Source organism: Sylvia atricapilla, chromosome 4 (assembly GCF_009819655.1).
Source record: "Sylvia atricapilla isolate bSylAtr1 chromosome 4, bSylAtr1.pri, whole genome shotgun sequence".
NCBI classification, from domain to species: domain Eukaryota; kingdom Metazoa; phylum Chordata; class Aves; order Passeriformes; family Sylviidae; genus Sylvia; species Sylvia atricapilla.
In genome coordinates this window covers 50,866,626-50,881,075 of record NC_089143.1, presented here as the reverse complement: position 1 = coordinate 50,881,075, position 14,450 = coordinate 50,866,626, and the positions used below count along the sequence as shown (strand labels likewise).

General features: G+C 38.0%; 1 protein-coding gene across 5 annotated transcripts in view; it reads left to right on the top strand.

Annotated features, from left to right (window-relative positions):
* RAP1GDS1 (Rap1 GTPase-GDP dissociation stimulator 1) overlaps positions 1-14,450 on the top strand; it is an 89,047-nt gene that overhangs the window by 71,784 nt on the left and 2,813 nt on the right. For all 5 annotated transcript variants that reach the window (XM_066317896.1, XM_066317895.1, XM_066317897.1 and 2 more), the window contains 9 exons: positions 46-174; positions 2,526-2,651; positions 5,208-5,351; positions 5,615-5,746; positions 6,153-6,287; positions 7,849-7,974; positions 8,949-9,088; positions 11,982-12,108; positions 13,383-13,511. In XM_066317896.1, coding sequence (XP_066173993.1) covers positions 46-174; positions 2,526-2,651; positions 5,208-5,351; positions 5,615-5,746; positions 6,153-6,287; positions 7,849-7,974; positions 8,949-9,088; positions 11,982-12,108; positions 13,383-13,511 — 1,188 coding nt within the window. The remainder of the gene's footprint in view (positions 1-45; positions 175-2,525; positions 2,652-5,207; positions 5,352-5,614; positions 5,747-6,152; positions 6,288-7,848; positions 7,975-8,948; positions 9,089-11,981; positions 12,109-13,382; positions 13,512-14,450) is intronic.

Here is a 14,450-nt window from a genome sequence, read left to right as displayed (position 1 = left end):
ATGAAAAGAAATGCTAACTCACTGTTGTACTCTCTTTTTATGTAGATACCTTGCAGTCACAGCTTATCAATATGGGTGTTATTCCTACGTTAGTGAAATTGTTGGGTATTCATTGTCAAAATGCAGCTCTGACAGAAATGTGCCTTGTTGCATTTGGCAATTTAGCAGAACTCGGTAAGTCTATGATACTAATCTCAAATTTAAATACACTTTTCATAATGTTAAGTCTTAGTTAAAGACTAACAAATGCTCATTCAAGTCCTTTTGGTACATTCAACAATAATAGACAATAAATTTTTGCTTATTTTCTCTAGAATATTGAGTTCTCTCCTTTTTTTTTTTCCCCTTCAGTAACTGAAATTTACTGAAACTCTGGATGCTTAATTCAACCTCATGTTACTGTGCTTCAGTGCAACTAAGCACATTTTAAATCATCTAAACAGTATTTCCATAGCACTGCTACTTAATGTGAATTATTTATTAAAAATATAAATATTGTATCCTAGTGTAGCTCCACAGAGTTTTATTGAGATTAAATTTGGCTCATGAAAATCTCTGAATGAAACTGAGACAGGCACAGTTCGCTAATCTGCATATATAGTATTACTTTAGGTGCAGAATTTTTACATATTCTAATCTAGATACCTCCATGTATAAATCATTAATAGATGTTAATTTTAGTTATGACTTCATTTAAATTGAAGTTTGTGGCCCTGCTGTGATCCGATGTCTTTGCAAGGGGATCAGTTTTCATTGGAATTCAACCATATGTAAATCAATGGGTTGTTAAGGCCTTTGTTTTACTATAATTTGTGGTTTATATTGTTCTTTTGCTAACCTATGTGGTGAAATTCTAGTTTTATGAGTTGGAGGTTTTTTTTGCACTGGAATAAATAATACACAGCACTGATGATATCATCTAAGAACATTCAGCAGTTCAAAATATGAAAAATATATCTCTGAGTTTGTAGTATTTGGTGGCCTGAGTTCATAGATTTCAAGGCCAGAGAAAGTGTCATGTTACCTAGTTTAGTCTGGTCATACACATAATACATTTATTTACAGCAGACAATTCTTCTTAACAAATCAACAATAGAAAAAGCCATCAAGGTGGCACTAAAGAAATTAACAAATCAGAGGTCTTCAAGATGGGCACTATGTACTGTGTCTGCACAGCAGAAAGTGTAAGAGTCATACACTGAAAGGTCTAGTGCTTAAATGCAACCAAAACCATAATGATATTAAATATAATAAATGGTAGCCTCACTGAGAACTCATTGAGAATTTCCTTTCCCTCTTTGGGAAGATCCAGTTCTGTCTTACTGAGTAATGAGAACCATAGGAAAGAAACTTCACAGCAGCTGCTTCCCTTCCAGTTCATACACACTGAGAAGGTGCTCATTCTTTAAGACTGGCACAAAATTAATTTACTTTGTAATACTTTATTCTCCCTTAAGCAATTGTAAATCACATTGTATCTGTATTATTGTATTTTTGCCTTGTAACTTCAGGGAAATTTTTTTTTGTGAAGTTGTCATTTTTCATCACTTAGGAGACAACAGCATTGCACAGATCCCTTGAAAAGCATTATATGACTCTTATTCTGTGTCAAAGCAGGGCACAAACCAGTGATGGATCTCCTAAAATACTGCAAAGATCAAAAAATCCACACAGAATACACTATGCAACCATGCATAGTGGGAGAAAACAATAATGAGATGTGCAGAGAAGTGTCTAGGACTGCAGTTCATGCTTTTCCTAAGTCCTTGGGGTCACTTCTGCAGTAAAGTAAATCCCTAAGCATCCATCAGAGCAATAGCAAAGGTGCCGGAAGGTTTTCTAACTACAGATGGCCCTCAGGAGGTGGCAACTGGAGAGTGCAGAACACCAGCCCTACCACCTGCATCCCTTGTAATACTGCCAGCGAGGAGGAATATGATACAGGCAATGGAATAAAAGATGCTTTTGTTGAATGTACATTTGCAGATCTGCTGGCTAATCTGGTAGGAATCTCACTCATCTGTAAAAACTGCTTTACGCTGTATCTTTGCAATATGAGATGGCCCAGCAACAGCCACACACAGATTTCAAAAGAAATGTCACCATCATGCAACCATGTAAATATTAAAGCATTTGTGCAAATCTTCATTTCTCCCATAGAAAATGCCGTATATAACCTGCTCTTCTGTTAAGATGAGGGAAATCAAAGACGTCTTATTTTTGTATTATTACTGTTTCTATAGCTACCTTACATTTTGTTGGCCAAAACCAGACCCAGTAGCCTTGAATCACATATTTTTATATTTTTAACAGCCTTAACCATAACTAATTCAGGTCAGCACATTCAAAGTGTTAGACATTTATCTTTTTATTTTGTGACAAGCATGAATCTATTGCTCTTGTCTGTGAAGAGCAATTAGTCATCTTACTGAATAAACCTGGTAACAAAGAGAAAAATGTAGTTCTGCCTTTTGATGTGGTTTTTTTTTTTTACTTTATACTGAATTTCTTCTTTTGCTTCACAGAGTCAAGTAAGGAACAGTTTGCCTACACAAACATTGCTGAAGAGCTTGTGAAACTGTTCAAGAAGCAAATAGAGCATGATAAGAAAGAGATGATTTTTGAAGTTTTGGCCCCCCTGGCAGAAAATGGTGAGAATATTTTTTTCTTACTCTATCTTTTACTCATTGTCTTATGTGTATTTTTTTATTTCAGTATATCGCTGTCTTTTTCAGGCACTAAATGCAGAGTGCTGAAACCCATTGGCTGCCCCCTTCTGAAGCCACAGCTGATCCTTGTGATTGTAGTTTCATGAAAAGTGAATAGGTCTTACTTGTTGAGCATATGACAAGAGCCAGCACATTGTTGATGCTAATTTCATCGCTAATTCACTTTGCATACAATTATTATATACCTTAGTGCCCTGTGCCCACAGTGGGAATATCAAAAGCTGCTTTTTAGAGAGCTTCACATTTGTCTGCAAACACTGTCTCAAGTGTTCACAGACCATTGGAGCACCAGGACATAATTTCCTGGAATTGCAGAGCCGCTGGCAGTTCCATTTCCTATAACATTACTTTTGCTAGGGGCATGTCAATTGAAGAGCTAAGGGCTGGACACTCTGCCCTTACTGTTCATTGAGAGATCATATGAATTTAATTTTGGGTGTTTGGTGGCGTATCTTCCATAGCCCCAGGCAGCCCCTGGGAGTTTGACTCACTACTCAAGCCAGAGCAGGAATTGATATGCACCTCTGATCACCCCTCCAGGATGTTCCTCCCAAAGAAACAAAGGATCAGACAAAGGTAGTTGTACAACGTATCATTCGCCCTTAGTGGAAATAAAGAAGTGAAGCTGGACTGATGTGGGAAGCAGTTCTGAGTAGGAAAGACATCACAGTATTTGATGGCTCTCTAACCTTGTTTTAACCACCTCAGCATTAAAGTTTTTTTAATTGAACAGACTGTTAGATAGAACTGCAAACTCAGATTTATGTTTCATTCTACTCTGTTGTGAATACACACACTGTGTGTGTCTGTTTTACAAAGTGTAAGTCAGAATAAACTTTCACTTCGATTAAAAAAGTTATTCTGACTTCTATTTTAAGTGGCATGCAAAATCAATTCCTTTTTTCAGTACTAAAAATACACTTTTTTCAAAATATTTAATTTATTATATAATAATTTACAGTTTGCATTAAGATAGTTCCATCCTCAGAGACTGGCACAAAATAGGATTGAACTTTTTGTGTATTTGATTTGACATATGTCAGTTCAAATGCTTAATTTTTCTGTATGTTTTTAGTTGCAATAGGATTTGAGAAATTCATTACTGCTGACCCTAACTCACACGCTCAGCTGTTGAGAGGTAGTCAGAAAAACATTTCCACTGTATATTCAAGGCATACTTAAATGAGTTCACTTTGCTGATACTGTTTAGGTGCTTTTGATTGTAGATAATAAGCAATAGGTCAGAAAGGAAAAACACCTCAATGATATATTTGCAGAGTCTGGATTTTGGTGTTTGGGGTGTTTCAAGCTTTTTTCCTTATTTACTTGTTGATTACACATGCTGGTGTAGCAATTTTAATTTCAAATCGCAGAACATCTGCAACCCAGTATTCTATAGCTTAAGGGAATTCTCTATTTTTAAAGCACATCAGTGCACAAGTGCCTATTTAAAAAAAAAAACCAACTAGAGATTTTGCATTTCCTTAAAAAGTTCATGAGGAGGTCAGCTGCTCTTAGAGGAACAATGAATTTCACTGAAGTAAAAAGCCTAGTGACATCAGGAAACTGAGAGTCACACACATCTTTCACCAGAGGTAGAACACACTTCCTCTCCCACGTGTGGCTTGTAAACTGTATGAAAAAATATTTCCAAAGCCCTGGCCTAAAAATATTTTAACTTGGGTTAAACACCTTTTTGTTAAAATACCATTTCGTGTGGAAAACTGAGAGGAATCAACTTCTTTTGAACACATCTGCAGAGCTTTGTGACTGTTTTTCAAAATCAGCATGCAAAAACTACCAGAATCATTTCCATGTATGGAAAGACCTAACATAGCATAAGACAGCCTGCCATTCCCTCTTAACAGAAAGGGGTTTAGGGAAGATTCCAAGGGAAATATCTGTTAAATATTTTGTTATTTTAGAAATGAGAGAAAAAATATTGTCCCCAGATTCTATGTCACCTGAAAAAAAGAAATTACCCTCTCAAGCCTTGTTTCGAACAACAAACAAGAAATGAGCTTGCCTCATCAATTTCCAGAACAAACTTCACTGCCAACCCAAGCTTTTGGATTTGGCCTTTCTGCACTCCTCCTGCAGCCCTTTCAGCGAATGGCAGATACACTGTCTGTCTTTGGAAAGCGTGAACACAGCACAGTCCTTGTGAGTCTGCTGTGCCATGACTGAGGTGCCAGAAGTTTGCTATAAATATCCCCATTTTCAGAAGTGTAGAGCTCCATACACCTTCAGCTTATGACTGTGCTCTAAAGGCAGTCCAGAGCCAGGGAGAGCCTGTTAGATGAACAATAACAGAAGTTGGCCATAAGAATTTCAAATACAGAAGTTGCAGTTTTATGTACACAAGTTGGCAGTGAAAACACGGAAATACTGTTTCTTACAGTCCATCCTGCATATGTGTGTATGATAGATACATTTAAAATCCTGATTCTGACTCCTATTATCTATGCTGTTTTCCAGATGTCATTAAACTGCAGCTGGTTGAAGCAGGTTTGGTGGAGTGCTTACTTGAGATCGTCCAGAAGACTGTGGACAGTGAGAAAGAAGATGATATTGCAGAGCTTAAAACAGCTTCTGATCTTATGGTTCTGTTACTGCTTGGAGGTAAGCATGGGCTGTCACTATGTTCTGCAAAGTAACAGCAGATACTTGTAACACTGTTTGGCTGCTGAATTTCACTATTTATCAGTTTTCTAAATAACCTAGATAACCTACTATCCACCAGGCAAACATTTAACAGGTCAGATTTTGTCTCTCATTGTAGGACTGGATTAACTGTAGTGGAACCAGCAGAGCTTCAAAAATATAAAGAGAAGTTTCCCTAACAAACACTTTGGCTTGCTGACTCTCTGTGCTTTTTACCCCAGATGAATCAATGCAAAAGTTATTTGAAGGAGGAAAAGGCAGTGTGTTCCAAAGAGTACTTTCATGGATTCCTTCCAATAGTCATCAGCTACAGCTTGCAGGAGCACTGGCTATTGCAAATTTTGCCAGAAATGGTAAGAACATGCCATAATAGCTTATGTAAATTTATGTATGCCCCTCTATCATGCTCTGCTTGTACAGCTACAAACATGAACTGTGTTGCAGTAAAGCTGCTGTTGAGTTACACAGCAGCATCACTAGTTTCAAACTTTACAATCCTCAAAAGCATTAAGCCTACTTTAAAAATATTTTTTGCATTTGTAGAGAGCTATAAGGGGTTTCTGCCTTCTTCGGTATTTCTTCTATCACTCTTCTAAGTTTTGCCATAAGCACTGCAGTTCTCACAGATGATGGTGGTCAAATTCTCAACAGTGATATCTAGAAAGGAGCAAGGAAATAACCCTTCTATTCTTAAGAAGCTATTGTAAAAATCTTAGTAATAATCTTCCCTTCACAAGTGACTTGTTACATCTCGCACAGACGGAAACTGCATCCATATGGTGGATAATGGCATAGTTCAAAAGCTGATGGATCTGCTAGACAGACATGTGGAGGATGGAAATGTAACTGTGCAGCACGCTGCACTGAGTGCTCTCAGAAACCTGGCTATTCCTGGTAAGCCTCTCTTTGCATTGCTAACTACACAAAGGTGAAATTCTGTTCTCCCACTGTACCTCCCAGGGAATGTGGGTGGTAGCACTGACTGACAGTCCTAGAGGCAGGTCAGACTGCTGCTTTTCATTCTGGCCCATCACTGCTTTTGTGTCTGTTGCACAGCAGTTGAGACAAGCAGTTCTGAATACATCACAGGCACAGTGACTTTCCTTGCCACTTTGATCCCACACTATTGCCCCTCAAAGAAAGGGCAGCCTTGTAATTGGCGAGGAGCTCTGAGGAGGCTCTGAATATGATTCCTCAACCCTTTTCGTCCAGAGCACTGCATCTTTATTTTTCTTTTTGCTTGCTTCATTTTTGCATACTGTATCACAGCTGAGGGTCCCCACCATGTAATAGTGCCCTCTTTGTTAAAACACTGTATCTTACTAAAGACTTTGAAAACTGCCAAATTAGAGCTGGAAGTAGACTGACAGAATAGCTAGCCTATTGCAATAGTTAATGTTTGTTGGCAGTAAGCTGAGTGCTAATTTTGTCATTTTTAGTAACTTAATTTGTATGAGTTTTGATTACCCAAGCATAAAGGTAGAGCACGCACACGGAACAACAAAGCAAATCTGTAACATTTGTGTATGGTTTCTTGTGCCAAGCCAAAAGTAAGTCTTTCATCAATTTAACCTTATTTTACTGTTTTCAGTTTTGACAAATCATAACTTTTAGAAATTATCACGGATACATAATTAAACCCACTAAGGTTTAGCAGTATTCCATTTGCTTACCTTTCTCAGGTGACTCATTCTTTTCACTTCCATCGGTCAGCTTCCTTGTAGCCTGTGCTGAAGGGTGTCTGCCAGAGACCTACATAACCATCCCTGTACATTGTTAGAAAGAAATGAGCAAGTAATAACTGACCTCAGTGATGAGCTCTGTGTCAAAATACTATTTCAAATACCTAATAGATACTTTTTTCCAAGTACACTACTGGGCAAGGTTTGCACCTTAAATGCATTTCAAAGAGCTCTGCGAAAGTGAAGAACATGAACTAGTGGAAGGGGTGAAAGAGAGGCTGGAGAGGGGAAGAAGGCAACAAAAGACAACAGACTGAGGCCACAGTGTTGTTTGTATGAAGCACTGGAACTGGGTAAGAGGTTATTCTGCTAATTAGATGCTTTAGTTCCTTTGCCTATGAGAAATAGGAAGAGTGTGGCTGGGACTCAGAGAAGTTTCCTCATATTTCGGGACAAGTATTAGCCTGGGCTTCTGGCTGATGCATTTTGTGGAAGATGCCTTTCCTAGACCAAAGGGAGGAGTCTTCCACTTTAGGTGGTGCTCAAGCTGAACACAGAAAGATAGATGTGCATACTAGGAAAAAGCACTTAATTTCACAGGAACCGTGACATTTTTCTGCAGCACAGTATCACCAGCGCATACTGTTCCTGAAGTCTGTGCTCACAACCTTTTTTTCAAACCACGTCTGAAAATTTGCTTCAAGACCAGCTCTGAAATAAACTGCATCTTCCAGAAATGTTTTTGAGATCAATCCTGTTCTTTATTCATGCAGTTGTAAATAAGGCTAAGATGCTATCAGCTGGCGTTGCAGAAGCTGTATTGAAATTTCTCAGATCGGAGATGCCCCCCGTTCAGTTCAAGCTGCTGGGAACATTAAGAATGTTAATAGATGCACAAGGTAAAAATAAACTGTTCTCCATATATAAAGTGATTCTCTTTGGTTCAGTCTGTGATATGCTGCCAAGATTCTTAAAAGAGAGAAGCAGAGTTTTTCTAAATTTCATTCCTGAAGTCATGGAATAAATCTAATACATATGCAAAAGGAGAGGAATATGGGGTTTTTTTCAGAACTCCTAAACTGACTATCAGGAACCCTCCAAATTGGTGTCGAATGCTTATTTACTTTAGAATTCTTTACACTGTCACAAGTGTGTATTGAGGTCCGAGTGTTTTGAGCTACCACTCCTACTTTGTCGTTTACTTACTGTGTTCCCTGGCTGTACCTCAGTCCTTGGACAGGATAATACTCTATTAATTGACAGACTGCAGTTCCAAAAAGAAAAAGCAACTTGTTGCAGGATGAGGATTTATAAAATCAGAAGTCTGTTAAAACCCAGAAATAGTTCATGAGGTAAATTAGCTGTATATTTATTTTTGACTCAATCCTACAGATTTTTTCAAAAGATTCATTCTAGTTCTAGCAAAGCTATTGGATGTGAAATAGAAATATTTTGAAGAAACTTACGTGACTTACAGTCTATCATCAAACCTGATCTAACTGGCCACAGTGCTCCCTTCTGGCAGCAGTCCCTCCTGGTTTTTAATTCTTGAGCTGGCTCGCAGCTCAGCTGGGAGTGTAGTATCACCTGTATTTCCCTGCTTTTAATCAGTGCACAAGCTTCATTAACTGGGCTGGTAAGTTGTTTCCAAAACTGGATTATGAATGTTTTTCTGTTTTGTTGGTTTTTGGGGGGTTTTTTCATATTGACTGGCTTTACTTGCTTCAATGCAAACTAGACTTCCCACTGGTACTGCACACTGGTGAAGTTCTTCTAACTCCTCCAAGTTAGTAACTTTCAGCTTGCTTTTCTAGCACTTGCTTTACAAAAGTGACAACCTTTTTGTTGTGTTGTTTGCTCCGGCATCATGTAGCAGAGGCAGCTGAACAGCTGGGCAAAAACGTAAAACTGGTGGAACGACTGGTGGAGTGGTGTGAAGCCAAGGATCATGCAGGTGTGATGGGAGAGTCCAACAGACTACTTTCTGCACTTATACGACACAGCAAATCAAAAGTAAGTTAGTAGAAAACGAGGTGAGCCTGTCAGAAGCAAGAGTTACCTGTGCACTTGCTGTTGGTAACCAACCCTCCAGCTTGCAATCCTTCTAGGGAGCCAGCTTGGGTATTCATGTGTTACATCTCCTCTGCCCAAGGCTTGATTCATTTTTGGTTTTAATGTATCCTGCAGAAATTCAGCATGCTGTATTCTCTCTGTTTTAATGATGCTATATATGAGCCATCAGTGAACTCAGTTGTTAGGATCTTGAGATATATTTATATAAAACTGAGATCCAGAAATAGTCTGTCTCTCTACTCTTCATACAGCATATTTCAGAGTTTTAAGATTCAGATGCATCATTAGAAATGAAAATTTATTCCAAATTCTAACAAAAGCTTGCTTCTATATGGCAAAAGGTATAACATTAGGAAAAACTCATTTGCCCCTCACATCACCTTCACATCAACCAAATATCTTTACCTAAGCAGTCCAAGTCCACTATTCTTGTTCCGCTGAGTATTAGACAAAGCAATCTTACAGAGGACAAACACATCTCCTCTGGAGATAGGCCGTTTCAGGCTCAGACTTCCTTTAGTCACTGATATGAACACAGGCTATATTACTGAGCTTAAATAGCAAGTGTGATTTGGAAAGCTCAGACTGTAGCAGTGACTTCTTCATTCATCCAGGGCATTTATGAAGTGAAAAATATAGTAGGGGCCTTCTGTGTACTGAGCATCTCCAAGAAAAAATCAACAGGCCTTAGAGGGATTTAAATCTTTGCTAATTTCTAATATCACTGTCTGTGTCTAATACTCATTCTCTAATTTATGTTCAGCCTCTAGAACTGATCAGGGTTCATCTTCCTGGTTCTCACTTCTTCTGGCCCCCTCTCCAGAGTCCCCAACATGCACACACAGATGGCAAACACCACCACAGATGTGAGGCTTAAATATTCTCTATAGGACAACAGAATTCAATTCTAAATATGGAAACACTGATGACATCAAATAGATATTAAGGCAGAAATTAACAGCAGTATCACAGGTGAATTTATTTTTGTGGGGTGCATGTACTCACAGAGGAAATTTGATGTGAAGAGGATAACAGAGCTCAGAGGGTGGGGTTTTTTAAGCTTTTGCTGCCCTCTAGGTTTGAATATGAGTACAGCTGTATAGTTCCTCACAACATCGCGTTTGAATTCAGCTTTTAATTTTAAATGCTTTGGGGTAATATTTACAAAGGCAACAGTCAGTTTTAGTCATTCTAAAAAACTGGAGTAGGTACCTGTGATTTTAGCCACACTAGCACCAAAGCTGCCATCTATTCGGTACTGCCTTTTAAAGGGTGATGTTCACCTACAATATAAAAAATTTTTATATCAAAGATGCTGATTGGTTCATAAGACTTATATAGTCAAAATTCCACACCAATTCAAATAGAACTTAGCAGTTCCCAGATTGCCTCAATCTGAAAACTACTCTGGAGTTCCAGCAGAAAAATCACAAATAATAAAATACATCATTTCAAGTACAGAAAAATATAACAATACTAAAATGCTTGCATACATTATGTCATTTAAGAAGAAAAAAAGGTTTTAAATGTGATATTCTTGGGTCATTAGGTTGTAATTTGGGCTGCTAGTATCTTCAGGATGATTATCTAAAAATATTTTCGTTTTCAAGGATTATATTATGTCTGTTTCCTTGGATAAACAACATCACTGCAAAGCCTGTTCAAGGACTGAATAAAGAACTCATTCTCAACACATATGTCAATTTATCAGTTTTGGCTTGTGGCTGGTGTAAGAAAGGGGAATGCATTTTAAATGGAAATTTAAGATATAGATGAAAAATCTAAATCATATTCTTATTTCAAGAAACAAATGCTACTTCAAACCTTTGTGCACTCATAGGACAAATAAAAAATAATAAAACCCAATCCACATTTTCTCAAACAGTTTCCTTTCAGCATGCCAAGTTACCTGATTTTTCAGGCAAACATATTGCAAGTAATTTTGAGATATGAGATGGTGAAAACATGAGGTGCACAACCACTTTTGAACTCATAACGAACAAATACCTGTAGAGACCAGAAATCTTTATTTACCTCTTGTCACGTAAGTTGGATCAAATTTTGAAATTGAAAACAGAATCCCAGCTGTGCATTTTTGATCTGCTTTAGACACATTTTAACCCAGTTAAATGACATTTTAAGTTCCTAGATACTGGGCAGCAGTACTGCACAACAGTTCATTTTAACAGCTGGCTTTAGAAGAGAAACCAACACACTGGTGTTCCATACCTACCTTTTCCTTACCTGCGTTGTATTTGAAGAAAAATTCCATAGTAAGAGACCTCTGCTCATTTTTTTGGTCCATGTATAAACAGTTTTTCAACTACACCATTTTTGTTACATAGCAAGGTGTAATATTTGTGATATCATCCCTCTGAATATTTTGAAGAAACTCTGAAAATTCGTGGAGATGAAGCATTTAATAACTTTATTTTAACTGTATTTGTATGTTTTCTTACTGCAAGTACTAAGTTTGTTGGATACATTGAACCCCTAAGTATCTGATGATTGATGGGACAGCATGAGATCTTGAGTTACACTGTATAACCTTGAAAAGAATTCATTATGTGTGTCTTAACTGAGTTTATGTGTGTCTTAACTGAGTTATGGAGTTACCTGCCTTGGTTTAACACCCTGTACCTTACAATTGCAGAGCAGTAAAAGATAATACATAGGCCTGCATGTGTGTACATTGATGTATGAAGTAATTCTATGTGCATAAAGCCAACAAATACCCTTACCCAAAGATAATACAGCTTCCCTGACAATTCCCTTATTTAATACAGTTTGTATGCAATGCAGAGTTTTTTTATCTTTGCATTATTTATTTTAGGATGTAATTAGGACCATTGTACAGAGCGGCGGCATCAAGCATTTAGTAACCATGGCGACCAGCGAACATGTAATTATGCAAAACGAAGCTCTTGTTGCACTGGCATTGATAGCGGCTCTAGAGTTAGGTGAGTATCCCGGCAGTTCACTCCACCTGTTTCCTTTCCATCTGTGCCCAAGAGAAGCCATAGAGGGAGAATGCAATGTAGAATAGCCTCCTCCTTCCACCTGCCTCTCAGTATTTCCGTGCAGACACAGGCAAGCCATCTTGTTATGCAGGAAACTGGAGAGTGCTGGTTATATGGGATCTGCTCCATCATTCTGGTAGGTGGCAGTGTGATCTAGAAAGGCCCTTCAGCTTAACTTTCAGATTTGGGGTTAAACCCAGAAAGGAAACATACCTTAGACTAGAGACTATATGACCAGACCCCATTCCTACATCGGAATGTTAATCCGCTTCTTAGAGAGCTTCTCAAAGTGACGCATCCACTTACCTAGTAAGTAAGAACTACAGAACACCCAAATACGGTTAATGCTGCTAACGTGTCTTCATTAAATTATTAAATTACCCAGAAATAAGTGCAAGAATTGCCATAGGAAGACAGACATGATTGCATGTCCTGACCTGCGTTTATAGTACCTCAGCTTATTTAACAGGAAAGTAAATGCTCAACAGAGGTTTTGTTTATCTTATTTGCTTACTTATTAATTAAGGAATTAAACAGCCTTAAATATTTTTGTTCTTGATTTCATCTCTTGCCATTGTGTTATACAGGAATGCTGTTCAGCTTTCAAATCACTGCCAATACATCAAGGAATTGTTTTAAATAAAAGGAAAGATATTCCTATTCACATGAATCATCTTTTTGTCTTGTCTTCAGGCATTTAAAGGTTGACCCCGAATTCAATACATGTATCTTAGAAAGCTACAGAGGCAGGAATTCAAATGGAGATCTTGAAAAGTTTTCCACAGGCTTTATAATGGACTCTGAGCATCCTTTACCATGGAATCAAGAACTACACAATCTATATTTACTCAGAATTTCCACAAGCAAGTTCAGGCAATGGAAGTCTTGAAAGCTGAAATATTCCAGGTGTTGGCCTAAATGGCTAAAAAGCCTCATAGCTTTTCAATCAGCTTACTGCCCATTAAGAATGGATTTCATCATCAAACTATGTGGCTGTCCTTTCAAGCAGTTAGACAACTTCATATTTTTATAGCAAGAGCTGTGATTCTTGTCATCATACCATCAAATATGTGCTCAAGTTTTATACCAATGAGTTATGTACCACAGCCTCACTTTCACTCTGGTGAGAGATCATGTTTCAATAAAAGGATAACACATGGAAGTGTCAAAGTAAGTGACACTTCCAGGCTTATAAATTTTCACTTGTATTTCAGTCACTGCCGAAAAGGATCTTGAAAATGCTCAGCTTGTTCAGATTCTACACAGACTGCTCTCAGATGACAGGAGTGCTCCAGAAATAAAATATAACTCCATGGTGCTGATCTGTGCTCTTATAGGATCTGGTGAGTATTCAGGAGAGGCTGCTTCCCAAGATTTATGTATGCAATATAGTTCTTTCCTACAGTTGTTTCCTACACAGAGCATGTGCAAACATACTGTGACTGGTTCTCTGTTCACAGTGGGTATAGACACAAAGGCTCAGTTTACTATTACTCAGTAGGGTCTATCTGTAGTGTCAAGGATGAAGCTGTTAAATCAGCTTTGGATATTAACAGCAGAAACTTGACCCTGGCTTCTGCAGGATGCAGCCAGCTCAAACTTTGACAGGAAAGAAACGAAAAGCATTTAAAACTGTACAATATCAAGTTGTCTTTGCAAATATGCAGATGACAAGAACTTAATTTTCATTTCTAGCTGCAAGTTCTCTCTAATTGATGTGTGATGGTACTTTAGGAAGGATCCTTACATTTACGTCACTAGGAAGACTCCTTCCCTCAACAGCACTCGCATGCTCAGCATAGCAGGCACAACATGCACTAACACACATCAGTGCTGGACACTGTAAACTCTCATCTCTCTGAGCTTGCCTACTGCCAAAGGTCAGGCTGTTTACAGACTGTTGGAGCAGCCTGTGTTTGATATTGCAACTTTCCACCTGTGTGTGGGCAAAAAAACAACACAAACCACAAAACAAAAAAGAGCAAGGCGTCATGGGGAAATTACATTCACGGTTTCAAGAAGTTGCTACATTTCTTTCATTCAGTTCTTTAAGAAAGACTGAATCTGTGGAGGGAGAACAAATCTCATTCCATAAAGGTTTACACATTTACAGACAACTAAGGTGACAAAGAACTGAAATAATTACAGAAAGGTGGATAGTCAGAGCCTGTCTGAACAATTTGCCAAGTGTGAAACGTATGAAGATTCTCTAGAAATTTGTTTACAGCAATTCAATTAACAGATTAAAAGTTGCCACAGTTAAACATGTGCTGCCTCTGTAA